General features: G+C 32.8%; 1 protein-coding gene across 11 annotated transcripts in view; it reads right to left on the bottom strand.

Moving 5' to 3' along the window:
- NBEA (neurobeachin) overlaps nucleotides 1-17,500 on the bottom strand; it is a 575,782-nt gene that overhangs the window by 349,767 nt on the left and 208,515 nt on the right. For all 11 annotated transcript variants that reach the window (XM_037527157.1, XM_054701654.1, XM_054701655.1 and 8 more), the window contains one exon: nucleotides 14,542-14,669. In XM_037527157.1, coding sequence (XP_037383054.1) covers nucleotides 14,542-14,669 — 128 coding nt within the window. The remainder of the gene's footprint in view (nucleotides 1-14,541; nucleotides 14,670-17,500) is intronic.

Here is a 17,500-nt window from a genome sequence, read left to right as displayed (position 1 = left end):
CTTATTTGTTCTTTCTGCCTCTAGATTCTCCTACTTACTCCTGATATTATTTCTTAATCATATTTTGTTCCTCACTTAAAATTCTAGGAACTACTAGGAATTAGTTTTTTCTCTAGGATATATGTGTTGGGCAAAGTCACTGTTCTTTTTTTGATAGCAGTAGTGAACAAATAAGAGCGTTTCTGGTCCCACTGTCTTAATTTTCCTTATATATCTCATTTCTTTACTAGGTTTAAATCTGACTAACATGTTATCCACCTTGTGTTTTTGTGTATGTTGTACTACAATTTTACAAAATTTTGTTTTAGGAGTATAATTGGCAATAATGTTATTTGGGGGTAAATATCAAAACTTAAAACAAAACTTAAAATGTTGATTGGGGCTCCCCTGGTGGCGGAGGCGGTTGAGTGCCACACTGTGAAGCTGTCCAGAGCCTCTGCAGTGCTGGTTCAATCCCAGCCAGCCGACGAGGGGCCCACATGGCGTGCCAGACCTCTCCTGTTGCTCCCGCTGCTCCCCTCAGCAGTGTATTTCGTCACTTTGCCTGTTCTGTTCCCTGCTCTGTCACTGGGGAATCCTCTCACCCTCCCGTGCATCTGGCCTGTACCCCGGTTCATAAATAAATAAATAAACAAATCTTTAAAAAATAAAATATTGATTATATATAATATAAATATTTAGTATAATGTACAAAAATGAATATAAAATGTATAATATTTTGAAATATATTATTTCATCAGAAACATTAAATATTGGTTACCATCACTCATAAAATGTTTGAGGATTTTTGCTTTTGGTATTCTTTCAAGTTAAATATATACCCTTCTCTTCATTAAGGCCAATTATTAAAATCTAATTAACTACAGAAAATAATTTTATTTGTTCTACCATCCACTAATCCACTCACAAATATTTCTTTGGGCACATATATTATGCCAAAGACTCTGGCATGTCTGGAGTCCTTATGGGGCTTAACGTCTGACTGTGATAGAGGTGGGCGCAAGTAGTTACACAAATATGCATGACCCAAAATACTATTTAATACATGTTCTGAAGAAAAGTACACTGTGCTATAAGAGGTTATAACAACGAAATTTAACTATGTCTAGGATATCAAGTATATCTTCTGAAAGGAAATTTATAATAGAAGAATCTAAAGGAGTCAGGCAAATATAAATAAATGGAAACGATTTCTTAACCATTAAAAAATAATTCACTTATGGAAAAGATATTTAGAATTTCTCATATGCTGCAATGACTAGAAACAACCTGATTTCATTAAAATCTGCAGCCAACAGCCATAAATGTATAAATACATAAATCACCAAGGGAAAATTGGAATTCATTTGCTAATAAATTTCAGTATCACTGAAATGCATATACTGCTTTATACCTGTTGGTCTATACTTAAATGAAATAAAAGGATTGCATAATCCATAAATTGGTTTCTTTTTAAATACCTGGAACAACCACTCTACCAAGTGGCATACAAGGACAAAGGTATTTATATGTTCCAAATATGCTTTCCCTATCCCTCTAACCCCATTTTCAGATGCTGATGATCCATAATTTACAATAGTCAATGTGTTCTTATGTGGGAATCTTGTCCATAACTGGCTGAAATTTACATATAGGTGTCTCCCATCATCCTCATTTATCCCTGCCACCTGGAAGTTCAGAAGCTTTAGTTCCACTGTAACTGAAGTACAAGCTTTCCATGAATCTATTAAAACAGAAAAAAAGGGAAATAATATTCTAAAATTTTCAAGGTATGTAATATAACATTATTACATTAAAACAAGTAGATAACATATTCTACACTTTGAAACAATCTGAATTTAATAAAAAATGTGATTTTTTTTCTTAGAGCATTGTAAGGTGAAAAACAGAGAGCCATTAGCTATGAAATAAACTCAGGATAAATACTGCAATCTGTTTATATTTACAACTATATTATGTCTATAATAGGAATATAAGGTATCTGGAGAATACAAACACTACACTAACAGAACTGATAGCATTATAATGATTTTTTTAAATTTTCAATTCAGTTTTTTATGCCAAATTGCTTCACTATGTCTACAATAAACATATAAACCTAGTATATAATAGCAATAATCAAAGTATACACTAATTTCAAGCTTAGCATCCGGAAGATCCCATGAGCTTGCCATATGGGCATACATTATATTTAAATCAATATGTGAGTAATATTTTCACAATTTAAAAATGTCTTGTCTCAATATAAACTGTATAGGATACTCAAAAAACAAATCTGTTCATTAATGACATATATTCCATGAAATATATAGACTTTTTCATAATATTATTAGGTGTATTTAGAGTAGCCATATGTTCTGATTTGCAAGACAATCCAATTCACATATGTTACCTGGGTGTAATTTTACATAGGAACTTTGACTTTTTTGGAATTATCCTGGTTTGCATGAAAAAATTGTATAAAGATTCTAACTTTATTAAAACGAAAGAGAATTTTTTTTCTCTTTTAATAACATGTTATTTTGAAATATATGATACAGGCACTAGACACTACTGTTTTGTGAAACAAAAGATATTTTCCAATCATCATATCAAGTAGATTATCCATTTTTTTTAATTATTTATTTAAAAAAATTTTTTTAAAGATTTATTTATTTATTTATACAAGCACTGGGTACAGTCAGAAGCACGGGAGGGTGAGAGAATTCACCAGAGCCAGAGTGGGGAACAGAACAGGCAGAAGGACCGAAGTACACTGCTGAGGGGAACAGCGGGCGGCAGGAGAGGTCTGCGTGCCAGGCGGGACCCTCCTCTGGTGGCAGGGGAGAGGTGGGGATCGAACCAGCGCCGCAGAGGCTGCGGGCAGCTTCCCAACCCAGCGCTCAACCACTGCGCCACCGGGGAGGCCCAGATGATCCATTTTTTAAATAAGGGATAAATTTATCTGCTATGGATAACAAATTATGCAGATTCAGTTAATCCTGTAGCAGATAGATCAAAAATGCTGACTGCAACTTTTTGATGACCACCCATTGTCTGTTATGTATTTACATGTTGCTATTCAAATTTTCTATCTTTGTGAGGAAGATGGAATCCTGTATATTTTATTTCTAATTACTCTCCTGGGAGAATAGGAGTTTAGGTAAACTCTAAATATAGTTTCTCTGACTTTCCATCAATCTTGATTTTATATTAGATTACTGGAGTACAATTCCAGCTCAGCTATTTAATGAGTATATAAGGTGAGTCATACTAGTTTTAGTGAATGACAAATAATAATTGCTTGGGGGCATTAGTAAAACCACTCTTTATCTGTGTTGACAGAAAGGTAATTTTCCATATTGAAATATTAAACTGTGCAGTGTGTTATGTTTTATTGTTTTTGGCATAATGGAATATGAGTTCTATTTAGGGCATTGTTTTCATGTTAGACGCTACCTATGAAGGAAAAATCTGTTTACATCCTTATTTAGTAAATATTTGTGTTTTTTTTTTTTAAAGATTTATTTATTTATACTAGAACCGGGGTACAGGCCAGATGCACAGGAGGATGAGAGGATTCACCAGAGAAAGAGCAGGGAACAGAACAGGCAGACTGATGAAATACACTGCTGAGGGGAGCAGTGGGAGAGACAGGAGAGGTCTGTCATGCCATGTGGGACCCTCGCTGGCCGGCTGAGATCGAACCGGCACTGCAGAGGCTGTGGACAGCTTCACAGCACTGCGCTCAACTGCCTGCGCCACCTGGGGAGGCCCAGAATTTTTTCTTTAAGAAAATTATCCCCTATTTATGGTTTCCAAGGTTTTTGCTGAAAAATACACTAACAAACTTAATGAAGTTTGTATGTGACAAATCATTTTTCTCAGACTACTTTCAAGATTTTCTTTGTTCTTTGAATTTCTGTAGCCAGGTTACAGCTGTGTGTGTTTTTGGATTTTTCCACATGGAGTATAAGTTTCTTAAAATTTTATGTTTCTTTTTTTATGCAAATTCAGGAAGTTTTCAGACATCACTTTTTCAAATATGTTCTCTTTTTCTCTTTTTTCCTTTTAAATTTATATACTGATTTGCCAGATGAGTCTCTTAGTCTCAGTTCACTTTTTACTTTTGTTTTTGTTTTTACTCCTCTAACTTAATAATTTCAAATGAACTGCTTAAAGATTACACATTCTTTCTTCTACCTGATCAAGTCTGTTTTTGAACCCATACTGTGAATTTTTCAATTGAGGTATTATATTTTTCCACTTCAGAATATGTTTGGCTCTTTTCAATAATTTCTATCTTCATGGTGATAAATTACACATTTTAAGCTGTGGACTTTTGAGTGATAACCATGTGGGCATGTAGGTTCATTGAATGTAACAAATGTACCACTCTGGGCCAGGATGCTGATAGTGGGGATTGCCTGCATGGGGGGAGCAGCCAAGGGGGTGTACAAGGTATCTGTACTTGTGTTCAATTTTGCTATAAACATAAAACTGCCCTAAAAATTAGTCTTCACAAAAATTTAAAAAAAAAAAAAATTACTAGGTTTTGCTTAGCTGTCAATTTGTGTTTTCTTTTAGCTTTTTGTGCATATTTAAGACAACTTCTAAAATTCCTTTGTTAAATGAGTCATAGGTCTTTGTAGGTATTGACTTCTGAAGACATACTCCGTTCCTCTGAATGAGTCCTGTTTTCCTGTTGCGTGAATGGCTTGTGAACTTTTGTTGAAATGCCAGCCTTTGGGGAAAAAAAAGTCACCTGACCCAACCCTACAAATGAACTTCATTCATGTAGGGAAGGCTTTCAAAAACCAGACTAGCTTAAAGTGTTAGGATTCTCTCAATTTTTTCTACAGATCTCTTTTCCCTGGGCCTGTATATATACTTTTTTTAAATACCAGTTCCAGATTAAATTCTTTCAAATACCTTACTTTCCCTGAGTCTTACTCTTGATATCCTGATATTACTATATATTTCACTGCTTGCCCCCAAATGCCCACAGGTCTGCAGACTGCCCACATCTCTAACACATCACCATTGTTTTCAGGGATATTGAACCTACTGTCTAAACTATACCCAAATTCCCATAAATGTTCTGAAGTAGGCAAGACAGTATCAATTTCCTTCAAGACAGCTAGAAGGTTCCAAAGAAGTTTTTCTCTTATTCTCTTGGCCCAAAGGATCAACTGGAAACTCAGTGATTTCTTTGTGATTATGCATACTACCAATCCATTGGGGAAGAAATAGTACAAAAGACAAACAAAATCCCATGGATTATCAGATCATTTTGAACATTAGTTGGCTGCTACAGCTTCTTTTAATTAAATAAAGTATGTGATGTGTACATGGCTATTCATTCATGTTTCTGTGGGGGATGAGGGTCTGGAGTTCCCTGGTTACCATCTTGCTGATGTCACCTTGCATCTTTTCATTTTTTAAAGGTATCTTCTGAAGAACGAAACTGATTTTAGTATGGTCAAATTTATCAACCTTTATATTTTATGCATTTGTATTTAGTTAAACAAATCTCTCCAGCCTTGGGTAATACAAATGCTCTCTATATTTTCTTCTACACTTGAGATTTTACTTTTCAACCATTTTAGTAGTGATTTCATGAATTCAAATATCCCTCCACTATATATAATTTTATCTAACATGTATGTAATTTTCTAAAGAATATTTCTCTCAACCATCTTAGTAGTGATTTCATGAATTCAAATATCCCTCCACTATATATAATTTTATCTAACATGTATGTAATTTTCTAAATAAAGAATATTTCTCTCAATAGTTTGATAGCATAAAATGATATAATTGGAAGCTCTGGTTTCTTTCAGTGCCAAATGATATTTCAAGACTATACTCTGGATTCTAGTTATGCTCATGCTACTGATTGGTTCATTGTGTCAAGGCTAAACAATCGAGAGAGCTAGAGTATAAAGATGAGTATGTGTGTATGTGTATATATGTACCTAGCAAGTTCACATTTATCATTTTCAATTCAAATTCAGAACTAAATGTTTTTTATTAAATTCTTCTATTTTACATTGGTTATACTTCATTCAGAAAATACGAATTTTCAATATAATTGGAATATTAATATATACTAGTTGATTTTATATAGTATTAAGCTAAGTTTCATGAAAGTATCTCTACGAATATAACTACTATCCTCTGACATTTTTCAGTTTTCAGAATACACAGCTATTATATTTTCTACTTTCTCTGATCAAACCATTGCTTATATAGCTGTCCAAATATATCTATATTTGATGGCCATCATAAATCCTTATGTTAACATCTCTCTAGTCAGTTCGGTTGTCTCATATTCTATAAAAGATTCTATAGAATATTCCTGAGGAGAAGCTTATAGATATAATAGTCCCTGAATATTTATTTTTGTATGATTTAAAAATATGTATTAATGTAACTAAAAGTATAGCATATCATATCAATATTTTATGAAGTTCTACCATCCTTTCCAAGATGTTTCAAAGTATACATCACTTCGAAAGGGGGAAGTCTTATGCATTATATCCAACCTGCCTCTTCCTCCACTCCAGTCCTTTTGTTAACTTTTTTTTATTAATTAATATTTTTCTTACATCATTGTAATCTTCATAGTTCTCCCACCACCATATCACTCATGAGCCATCACCATATTCCCTTATGTTCTTCCTTCCAGTTTTGACCTCCCTCACTTCTGCTCCCTTGCTGCATGCCTCAAATCTATGGTCAGCTTGCTCTTTTGTCCAGTATTTATTTTTATAATTTTGTATTGAGGTAACTTTAGTTTATAATATTGTACTTGATTCATAGATACAGGAACACACTAATCTTAATTTATTATAACAGGAGTAGTCACCTAACCCAAGAATAAGACATTCAGATTCTCTCTTGATAGGCAGTGACTATATTCAGTTGATGAAAGATATTAACACTAAAAGTGCATTCAAGGGCCTCCCTCGTGGCACAGGTGGTTGAGTACAGCAGTGCTGTGAAGCTGTCCACAGCCTCTGCAGTGCCAGTTCAATCCCTGCTGCCTCGGAGCAACCCACATGGCGAGCAGACATTTCCTGCCTCGCCCGCTGCTCCCCTCAGCAGTGTATTTCATCAGTCTGCCTGTTCTATTCCCCGGCTCTGTCTCTCATGAATCCTCTTGCCCTCCCACACACCTGGCCTGTACCCCGGTTCTTGTATAAATAAAGTAAGTCTTAAAAAAAAGTACATTCAATCAAGGATGGGGTGTTATGGTGGGTCATGTTATGATGAATTAAGAAGGTGAAGATTTCTGGGAAAGATGTGAAAAAATTGAGAAGTTAGGAAGCTATGAAAATGCCATGGTTATTGACTCTGCTCCCTAATTTTCAGGTAGACTCAAGTTTAACTGTATTTCATTTCCTGTCTTTGAATGCTTAGGCGACATTATGCTAGATACTTACCATTAGTTACCTTTAATAATTTTGTGAGTTTTCAACCAAATATAAAAAATGCTTGTAAAATAAAGTGAAGGCTATGGAGGAACAAGACAGAGTGAAAGATGCTATGTGAACATACACACCTAAAAATATACTCTTCTAATTAACTTGGGTGAGTACTTCTTCCTAAGTAACAATGACAGCTCTAGGACCATTTTAGTCCCTAGGCCTACTAAATAAAAATTAAGAAGATCTAATTCATTTCCTGGGGGTCAGCAGCCAATCCACAACTAGCCCCACTTTTTTTTTTTTAATATACAAACTCTAAAATAATGTCCTCTCAATTCCTTCTTTAAGAGAAGCCCAACAGTTCCTCTAAAGTCCATTACCCATGGCTGCAGTAAAGCAAGTGAATATCACAATTTTGGACCACAGGTTATTTTATCATCATAGGTTACCAGGTTTATAGAAAGTTTTGTAAACTCCAAATAACTACTGCCTTCAAAAATCCTTAGTTATTGGCAAAATCCTCAGTTTTTTTTTTTTAAATCCTTTAAAAAACACACATACCAAAAGCTACATAAAAATAGTTACTGCTATTGAGTTACCTTAAGAAATAATGAACTACACTGCTCTAGAACCATAGAAACATGAATTTAGCACCGCTAAAAAAGTGATAGATACATTTCAAAACTGAAAGGACATTATTTTAGCTTGTATTTCATTTTTTTTAAAGATTTATTTATTTATACAAGAACTAGGGTACAGGCAGAGGTGCAGGAGGGTGAGAGTATTCACCAGAGACAGAGCGGGGAGCAGAACAGGTAGACGGACCGAAGACACTGCTGAGGGGAGCAGTGGGCAAGGCACGAGAGATCTGCTGTGCCATGTGGGTTGCCTCCTGGCTGGCCAGGAATCGAACCTGCACTGCAGCGGCTGCGGGCAGCTTCCCAGCATGGTGCTCAACCCGCTGCGCCACCGGGGAGGCCCGATTTTGGCTTATATTTTTAAAGAAAGACAATACGAACTACTGAGTTGCTGCTCTGTATGAAAAAGCTTAAATGAACATGTGTGAATTAAGAAAAACTGAATATAAAACAGGAAATATATAACTGAAGTGTATTTATGGTTACTTGACATTAACAGTACTTGCCTCTTCCTTTCATGTTATTTAACTTTCTTCAGTCACCTAAATCCAGCATTGTTCCTACATATATATATATAAAACATTATATATAAATATATATTATTAATTCACACATGTTCATTTAAGCTTTTTCTTACAGAGCAGCTAATCAGTAGTTTGTATTGTCTTTCTTTAAAAACATAAGCTAAAATCGGGCCTCCCCAGTGAAGTCAAAAGCTATGAGATTTACCTATCATAAGCAATAATTTTTAAACAGAAATATTCAATAGCTAGTGCAAATACATATTTCTGATGCAAATCTCCTAGATTTTTCACAATACTATGACAGCTTCTTTTCTCAAAAGAGAAGAATAGTGTATTATATTAGAGGAAGAAGGTTAAGGAGATGGGAAAAAGAATGATTAAGAGTGCATGTTCAAGAAAAAAACATACAATGACAAGTATTTCCATTGACTAATTGGAGAAAAGAATTGATCTTAGATTAACATATTAATCAATTCAGGGATATGAATGACTAACAATGTCACCACAGATGACAAAATTTTATCTATTTTTCATTATTTTCCAAATGTACTTCTAACAAAAATTATCAAACTTCTAACAAAAAATGGCCTACTGAATTACAAAAAAGTGAGTATTATTTATTATGTACTGGAATCTAAGTAAGGCAATGTCAAAAAAAAGATGAAATTTCCTATTTAAAATGCATTAAAAATAATTTTAATATTGTGTAACTAAAATACCACAGGAACATAGAAAAGAGGTATTAATTTTGCTTAAGGGACTTCACTGAAGCAGGACCTGAAGGATGAGGTTAAATTTGAGAAGGAAAAAATAAAATAACATAAAAGATTCAATGCAGAAGTAAGATCTGAATAAAAACAAGGACATATGACAATATATAACTTGCCCGTAGATTTAAAGAAATATTTTCTTTTGCAAAATAATGGAGACTAGTTGAATCTGTAAAAGTAGATCACGACAAAATTGTGAGGGACACTGAATGTTCTCTCATACAACAGAGGTTTCTAGATTTTTGGATTATATGCACTAGCAAAATTTGGAAAACCATTATCTTAGAGTTGTCAAATTTCTACTTTCCCAAATAATGGCATCAAATATAACAACACAAAAAATACACAAATGAATACTACTCAGCTATAAAAACAATAGAATTATGCCATTTGTGACAATGTGGATGAACCTAAGAGGGTTTTATGCTAAGTGATATAAGCAGGAGAGATAAGAAAGGCGATTTCACGATTTCACTCATCTTTAGAAGATAAGGAAACAAAACAGAGGTACAAATCAAACCAAACCAAACCAATAGGTTCTGACAACAGAACGGTGACTACCAGAGGAGAAAGGGGAAGGACAGTAGGTAAATTGGGTAAATGGAATCGAGTGTATGGTGGATAGAAACTAGACTTTTAATACAGTTATAATATATATATATGTGGATGTACAATTATAATGCTATTCACCTGAAGCCTATAAATTAAAACAATCTTACTTGAATAAAATTTTAAAAGGTAAAACAGATAAAAGTAAAAAAGGTTTTAAACAAATTTCCTTAGCAGTGAGGTATAATAAGAGCTTACAACCTAAAAAAATTTACCATTTGCTATCGTTTATTAGTGAAAATTATTTTAACACACAAAAAGAGTGAACACAAAGGGAGTTAACACAAAAAAGTAGTAAACAAAAAAGGAAAGAACACAAAAAGGGAGTGAACAATTCCACAGTTTTAAAAATAGGACATGTTTAAATTCTTTGAATGCAGACATTACAAAAAAAACTTCATTCTATCAGGTAAAGCAATTTTCAATGTTTAATTTGTTCCAATATTTCATTTTTAGCATAGGCCAAGTAAATTTTAAAGACCTAGAGCATTTGGGCTTAACAGACATCTATAGAACACTAAACCCCAAAAAAACGGAGTACACATTTTTCTCAAGCGCACACGGATCATTCTCCAGGATCGACCACATACTGGGGCACAAGACAAACATCAATAGATACACCAAGATTGAAATCATACCAACCATCTTTTCTGACCATGAAGGCATCAAGCTAGAAATAAACCATAAAAAGAAGGCAAGGAACTTTCCTACCTCATGGAGACTAAAAACCACACTACTGGAAGACCACTGGACTAATGAGGAGATCAAAGAGGAAATTAAAAAATTCTTTGAATTGAATGACAAGGAGGACACCAATATCCTAAATGTATGGGAAGCAGCAAAAGCAGTAATAAGAGGAAAATATATAGCAATAGAAGCTCACATCAAGAAACAAGAAAGAACTCAAAGAAACAACCTAATCTCGAAGCTCAAAGATCTAGAAAAAGAACAACAAAAAAACCCCAAAACCAGTAGAAGAAAAGAAATAATAAAAACCAAAGCAGAAATAAATGAAATTGAAACTAAAAAAACAATCCAAAAGATTAATGAAACCAAGAGCTGGTTCTTCGAAAAAATAAATAAAATAGACAAACCCCTAGCCAGGCTCACAAAGGAAAAAAGGGAGAAAGCACAAATAAACAGGATCATAAATGAAAGAGGAGAAATCACAACGGACACAGCAGAAATCAAAAGAATAATCAGTAACTACTATGAAGAGTTATATGGAAACAAGTTCAACAATCTAGAGGAGATGGACAAATTCCTACAACTCTACAATCACCCAAAGCTAAAGAAGAAATAGAACACCTAAACAGACCAATTACAAGCAGCGAAATTGAAATGGTAATCAAAAACCTCCCCAAAAACAAAAGCCCAGAACCTGATGGATTTACAAATGAATTCTACCAAACATTCAGAGATGAATTAGTGCCTATCCTTTCAACTGAATTCCAAATATTTGAAGTAAACTTCAGAGGTACAAGAAAAATGGCTCTCAATTACCCCAACATTTCTCCTATCTTCCCTTTGCAGAGCAGCAAAGAAATAAGAAGTGCAGATTTCTTGTTACAAAAAAAATTCTGGAAAATGTGCTATATATGAGGGATCCTGATTACCCAACATGAAGCAATTAACAAATTTCTTAGAACCTAAAATTGTCATGAAATAACATTTTAGGAGTCAGTACTTTAAGTCTTATAACTTAAAAATAATCCATTCTTTGCTTTGGCTACTGAAAAATAGTACTGAATTTATGCCTCAGTTTGAATAGCAATATGGGATTTATTAGTAACATGACTACATTAATAAATTTGTTATTTACTTTAGCATGTCTGATCATTATTTGTGAAGCTCTTCCATAAGCTAGCCAAATCATAGTAAGGTATACACAGTACTGGGAAAAGAAAAAAAAAAAAAAGACTTCTAAGGAATGAGGAAACACTCATGAATTAATATTTTTCATTAATATCTACTGAATTTTTTCTTATAAAATTAATACATTATAGAAAAGTATGAAAAAAAATACAAATGGCCAGTATTCTTACTCTTCAGCAGCAAATAGCTACAAGAAACTTAAGAGGGGGAAATGAAAAGAGGGAAAAAAGCAACTGATAACACAGGACTTGAATCCACAACTATAATGCCTATACTTTTAGCTAGCATAATGTTCATGGTTTGGGTTAACATGGTCGATTATATTACTTAGAGAAATAGGCTCCACATCACTACTATATTAAGAATTTATTAATTGTAACCAAGTACAAATATTGAAATTAAGAGAAAGAAGATTTATTTACACAGATATCAAACTTTCACCTCAAAGGGGTACTTAATATGTTAATAACCAAGTATATTTAGGAAAACAGTGGTTTTAGGGAAAAGATGAGTAAGTTTTGGATAAGTAAATGGCGGTTTTAATGGAGTATCTGGATAAAGATGCCTATGCTAGGTAGCTTTCAATCTGTCTGGAACTTCTCAGAAGACTAGGTGGACCTATTATGGAAAATAAATAAAAGTTGGAAACATAACTTTACTTTCAAAAGTGTGTGATTCTGCAACTATGAGGGAGTGATTCTAAGAGACATGCAGGAGTAAAGCCAGGTAGAGACAACTACTTTGCTGTAGGTTACAAGGGTAGGTGCCCTGAACAAGTGGTCAGTAAGCCTTGTTTTACTATACTTTGTATAACTTTGTCTTATTATTGCATCTGCCACTATTTCAATTATGTTTTTGGTTTGTTTTCCCATTTGACTATAAGCTCCTTCAAGAAATATTATGTCTTATAAATCTCAACAGTGAAGATGCAATTATTTCATCTTTCTTTTTGAAAGAACCAGTGAATATAGAGTTCATTCATTGCAATCAATCACATATACCTAGAATGAAGCTATTTAAATTTTATAGCCTCTGGTCAAGTCAATAGTTTGTAAGTTTCAGAAAACTTCATTAAAAAAAATACATTTTTGATCTGTTTTGAATTAGTATGACTGATTTTAGAGTTCCATTCTTTGGAACATCTCCGACTTCATTTTGTAAGTACAAATAATAATGACAACAGTAGCATCCAGAACGATATTCCCACTCTTCTCAAAATTGTACAACAGACTCCCATGTCATACCTGTTAAAACCAAACACTCCTTTGTCTCTCTCTTAACCAACTGGTTTACCTCTGGTTTACCCTGGTTCACTCACAACACAATGTTTCTTCCTGTCTTTGATCCTGATAAATTTGCCCTTCTACCGCCATTTTAGGATCACTGCAGCAAATATTCTCCAGGCTGAGAATACTCTTCCAGTAAGTTGTGGGGCGTGCCTCCTTTAGGTTTTACTCAAATTTAACTTTTATCAGAAACATCCTCTTTAAAAGCGAACCCTTCTCCTTTGGTATAATCTCAATCCCATATTGTACTTATCCTTTTGCTTAACACTACCATCTTCTAGATGCAGTATCATTTAATTATTTATTGTGTTTAGTACTTATTTATGACCTCTTCTTGCTAGAATACAAGCCTCACAAAGACAGAGATCTTTGTTATTTAGTAATATGTTCTAAGTAACTATAATAAGATTTTTTTTAAAAAAACGAATAAAGCAACAAGTGCCACTGTTTTTCAAACTTTATATGCATGATACAACTTAATCATCATGGAAACCTAGGAGGGAGATGCTATCATTGACTAGTTTATACAAAGGAAACTAAACTACAAAATGGCCAAGTAACTCACAAAGATTACAGAGCTAAGAAAGTAGTGGACCTATGATTTAAACTCAGTTGGGTTATTAGCTATTATTTGCTTCCCCTATTAGAAATCAATTGTGTAAAAGCAATTGAGACAATGACAAAATAGGAAAAGGAAAACATCCACAGTAAATAGGGAGATGAAAGTCAAAAAAATTATATAGGGCTGACAAGGAATGATGTCTAAAGCCATTATTAACTCACAGGATCACATGATATTGATTACCTCTTCCTGAAGCTCCTAAAGGTTTATTTTAAAAAAATTTAAAAAATAAGGGTTCAGATGACAATGTCTTTCAAAACTACTCCCCTACACAGATGCATTAATTAAATCTTCACAACAGCTAATTTATTGTCTTTGTTTCTTAATTCCACTTCATTTGCTGTTGAGTACAAGCCAAGTTTCATCAATTCTCAGTTAAATATTTCTTTACATTTTTAATGTCTTCTCAACTAAGGATTTTTACACTAAAACTGTTAGGTGAATAAGAAAGTCACTTAAAGAAACAGTGCTCTTAGAGTTAGAAGGAAATTTTAAAAACATTTCTTAGAAATCACATTATCCTAATGGAGGCTATACAGCAGCCCTATTATACTGAGATTAACGGAGCCTGAGCCTCCCATTCCAACAGTCTTTCAGAATTCTTCATTCTGTTATTAGCATTCACTCTTTAGCACATTATTTTTTAAAATGAATAAGGGAAATGCATATGAATATCAGAATTTGTGGAAGCAATGTTTTTACGTTCTTTTGGCAAGAAATAGTCCTCCAGAAGCACAAATTATGCCATGACAAATAAATACATCATACGGAACTAAAATAATTAGAACAGAGAGAGAAATCATACCTTCTATCAATAGTTCTTGTCCATGACTGCCAAGAAGTGTACGGGATAGGAATGGGGCAAAGTCTACAAAAATTTCACGAAGAAGAGGAGCAACTTTTTCCAAAGCTCTTTCAAGTTTTGCAGTGATGCTGTTGAAATTAAGACATAAGGACTGGTAAATATAATATTAAAAAAAAACTTTACTTCTAAATTAAAATCTTTAAAAAATCATAAAACTCCAATTCTAATCCACAGAATAATGACAGCTTCAAGTAGAAGAACCTCCTTGTACAATTTCACTCTAGGACTGCAGCTAAATTAGAATTACTATATTGTGAAAACAAATTGGGATTCTGTATTCTACCAGGCTCCTAGACTCTGTTCATAGCTTTACAAAGAGATTTTTTTCTTGTAAACAATATTTTAATAATGCAGTAAAAGTACAGTATTTTAAGTACATTACATTACTTCACGAGTGATTTTAACATCTTTTGAAATAAGTCCTATTTAAAGAAATATAATAAGCAGTCTATAATCATTTTGAGGTAGTAAAATTTCATTTAATGAATGAATTTGACATTTAATAATTTAAATGTAGTGACCTAAATTCAATCTTAATAACTGAATATAATCATCCTGAAACTACGAGCCAAGTCTTGATAGAGAAGTTTTAAAATGTCTTTTTTACCCATCATTCTATCCATTAAACATCTGAACACCACTATACATGAATCATTGTTCCAGCTACAATTAATCCTTGTTCTCAAGATTTCCCTGAAAAATCTCTCAAAAGCTTGACACATAAGGGAGTAACAGAAATTCTGTATAATACAGCTGAATTGTTTTGTCAAAGTGGGCATTTTCCATTTCATAATCCCATTTGCTTTTATTTAGCAACATCTGTGTTATTATTTATATTGTTCACCACTGAACATTGTTTGACATTCTTGAAAACAACTCAAGTAGTATACATAATAGAAAAAAAGAAAATGGTAAAGAAAATAATTCTGCTCAGGCATATAAATAACTTGGTAATGTTTCTCTCTCTTTCAGAAGTAACTGCTTTGTAGTAAGACTGTTTGGATGGATTTGTGGCTCTATCATATGATACCCACAGACATTAGACTATCTCTGCAAAATGAAAATGATTATACTATCTAGCCAGTGAGAATGGAATGATCTAAAGCAAGTAAAGTGCAAATAAAAATACCGCACACAAAGTAGCAGGTTAATAATCATAACTCTTCTAACTGCTACAATGAATAAAACACAATGCAAGTACTCTTAAAAAATGTGACTGATGTATTTTAGAAAGTCAATGTAATAATATTAAGTTAGATCAGCACATGTTCTTCTACACTGAAAACAGTACAATAAGGCATTAAAGAATGCTTCAAAACAGTAACACTTTCATTACATATGAGGAAAACATAATGACAAATATAATCTTAGAATACTTTGCAATATATTATTAATATCTAATTACTAATATTCAATAATATTTAAAACTAAACAATTGTATCTATTAAGTGACTGAATAGGGATTAAGGAATAATCTATGATGTATTCTTTACTAATTTGAAATAAGCATAATTTGAAACTTTTGTGTACTCAAAGCTTACTATTGGTACTTCTATTTAACCAAATTGAGTCAACACTTTTAGACAAAGGAGAAAGTATAAAGGAAATTCAGATTTATGGAATTTCATAAACACTTAAAAAAAATCGGAGAAACAACTTTAGGCAAGAAAATGTGACTTGGATGAAACCTTGCAAGCTTGCTAAATATAGTTTTCAATGTCCTCCCCTAATTTGAAATAAGCATAATTTGAATCTTTCAGTAAAAATAAAACTTCACTTTTGGATCTATTATTTCAATCACTCTTTCTAATCTCCACAATCATGTCCTCTAACTGCTCCCAGGTAAAGTAATCCTTTTACTAGGGAAGGTAAGTAAGAATATTTATGAGCAAACCAATGAACAGGAGAAACATCTAAATATGACCACTGTTGTTGCTGCACCTGAATTCTAAGTAAAGCAAGAATTTTTATTTTTATTTTTATTTAAGATTAATTCATGAGAGTGAAATTCTAGATTTACAGAGGTTCATATCATACCATACTATTGGATTGTAATTTACTATTGTCAAAGCAAATCTAGGAATAATTTTCTCTAGTTTAAGACTTTTCCATAATTTACAAGTCATAATATAGAGGCTTCAGAATGGCAAAAAAAAAAAAAAAAAAAACAAAAACAAAGAACAACTATGCACAGTAATCAAGTTAAATAGCTAATGGAAACTTCATTTACTCTAATTACCTAATTATATGTGTATAGAAAAAAAAGTATTAATTACCTTGCTTAAGGATAGTGAATAAAAATAGACAATTCTTCAGGAGTCAGTCCTTAAAAGATGTTTCAACTATCTTCTTACAAAATTTAATACAATATTAAATGTTATTCTTACATAATTTAAATTTTCTAAAAGGAGACATTTTAGCCAGCAAATCAAATGTGTTAGGTAAACTATTACCAAATAACGCCGCCAATTTCCTGTTCTAAACAATAACAAAAATTCTATGTGGGAAAGCTTCATCATCCCTTTTTTAAATGAAGAAAATGGACAGGTGATTTTTATTGTTGCTTTTACTAATATTTCAGATTTTTCACAATGTATTTTAAAGGAAAGTAAATTTAGGTGATATTCATCCTTATACAATTTAAAATCTCAAAGGAAATAATACAAATATTAATCTCAGTTTAAAATCCTCCTCTATTATCTGGCATATAGCCACTAGCTACAAAAAAAGAAAAAAAGAGGTCTATCCTTCTCTGCGAGAAACAATAACGTATGTATAAGAAGTCCAAAATGAAAATAATAATATACCCTTTTTACCAAATTTCTCAAATATTTCCTTGGGAAAAAAAAAATCCCTTTTCAAGGCTCATATGAAAAATTTATCAGATTAACAGGTAAAC

This window comes from Talpa occidentalis, unplaced genomic scaffold (genome assembly GCF_014898055.3).
Source record: "Talpa occidentalis isolate TD23 unplaced genomic scaffold, MPIMG_talOcc4v2.1 talOcc4.5, whole genome shotgun sequence".
Classification (NCBI taxonomy): domain Eukaryota; kingdom Metazoa; phylum Chordata; class Mammalia; order Eulipotyphla; family Talpidae; genus Talpa; species Talpa occidentalis.
Note: the sequence above shows the minus strand (reverse complement) of the source record. Positions and strands in the feature narration are given on the sequence as shown.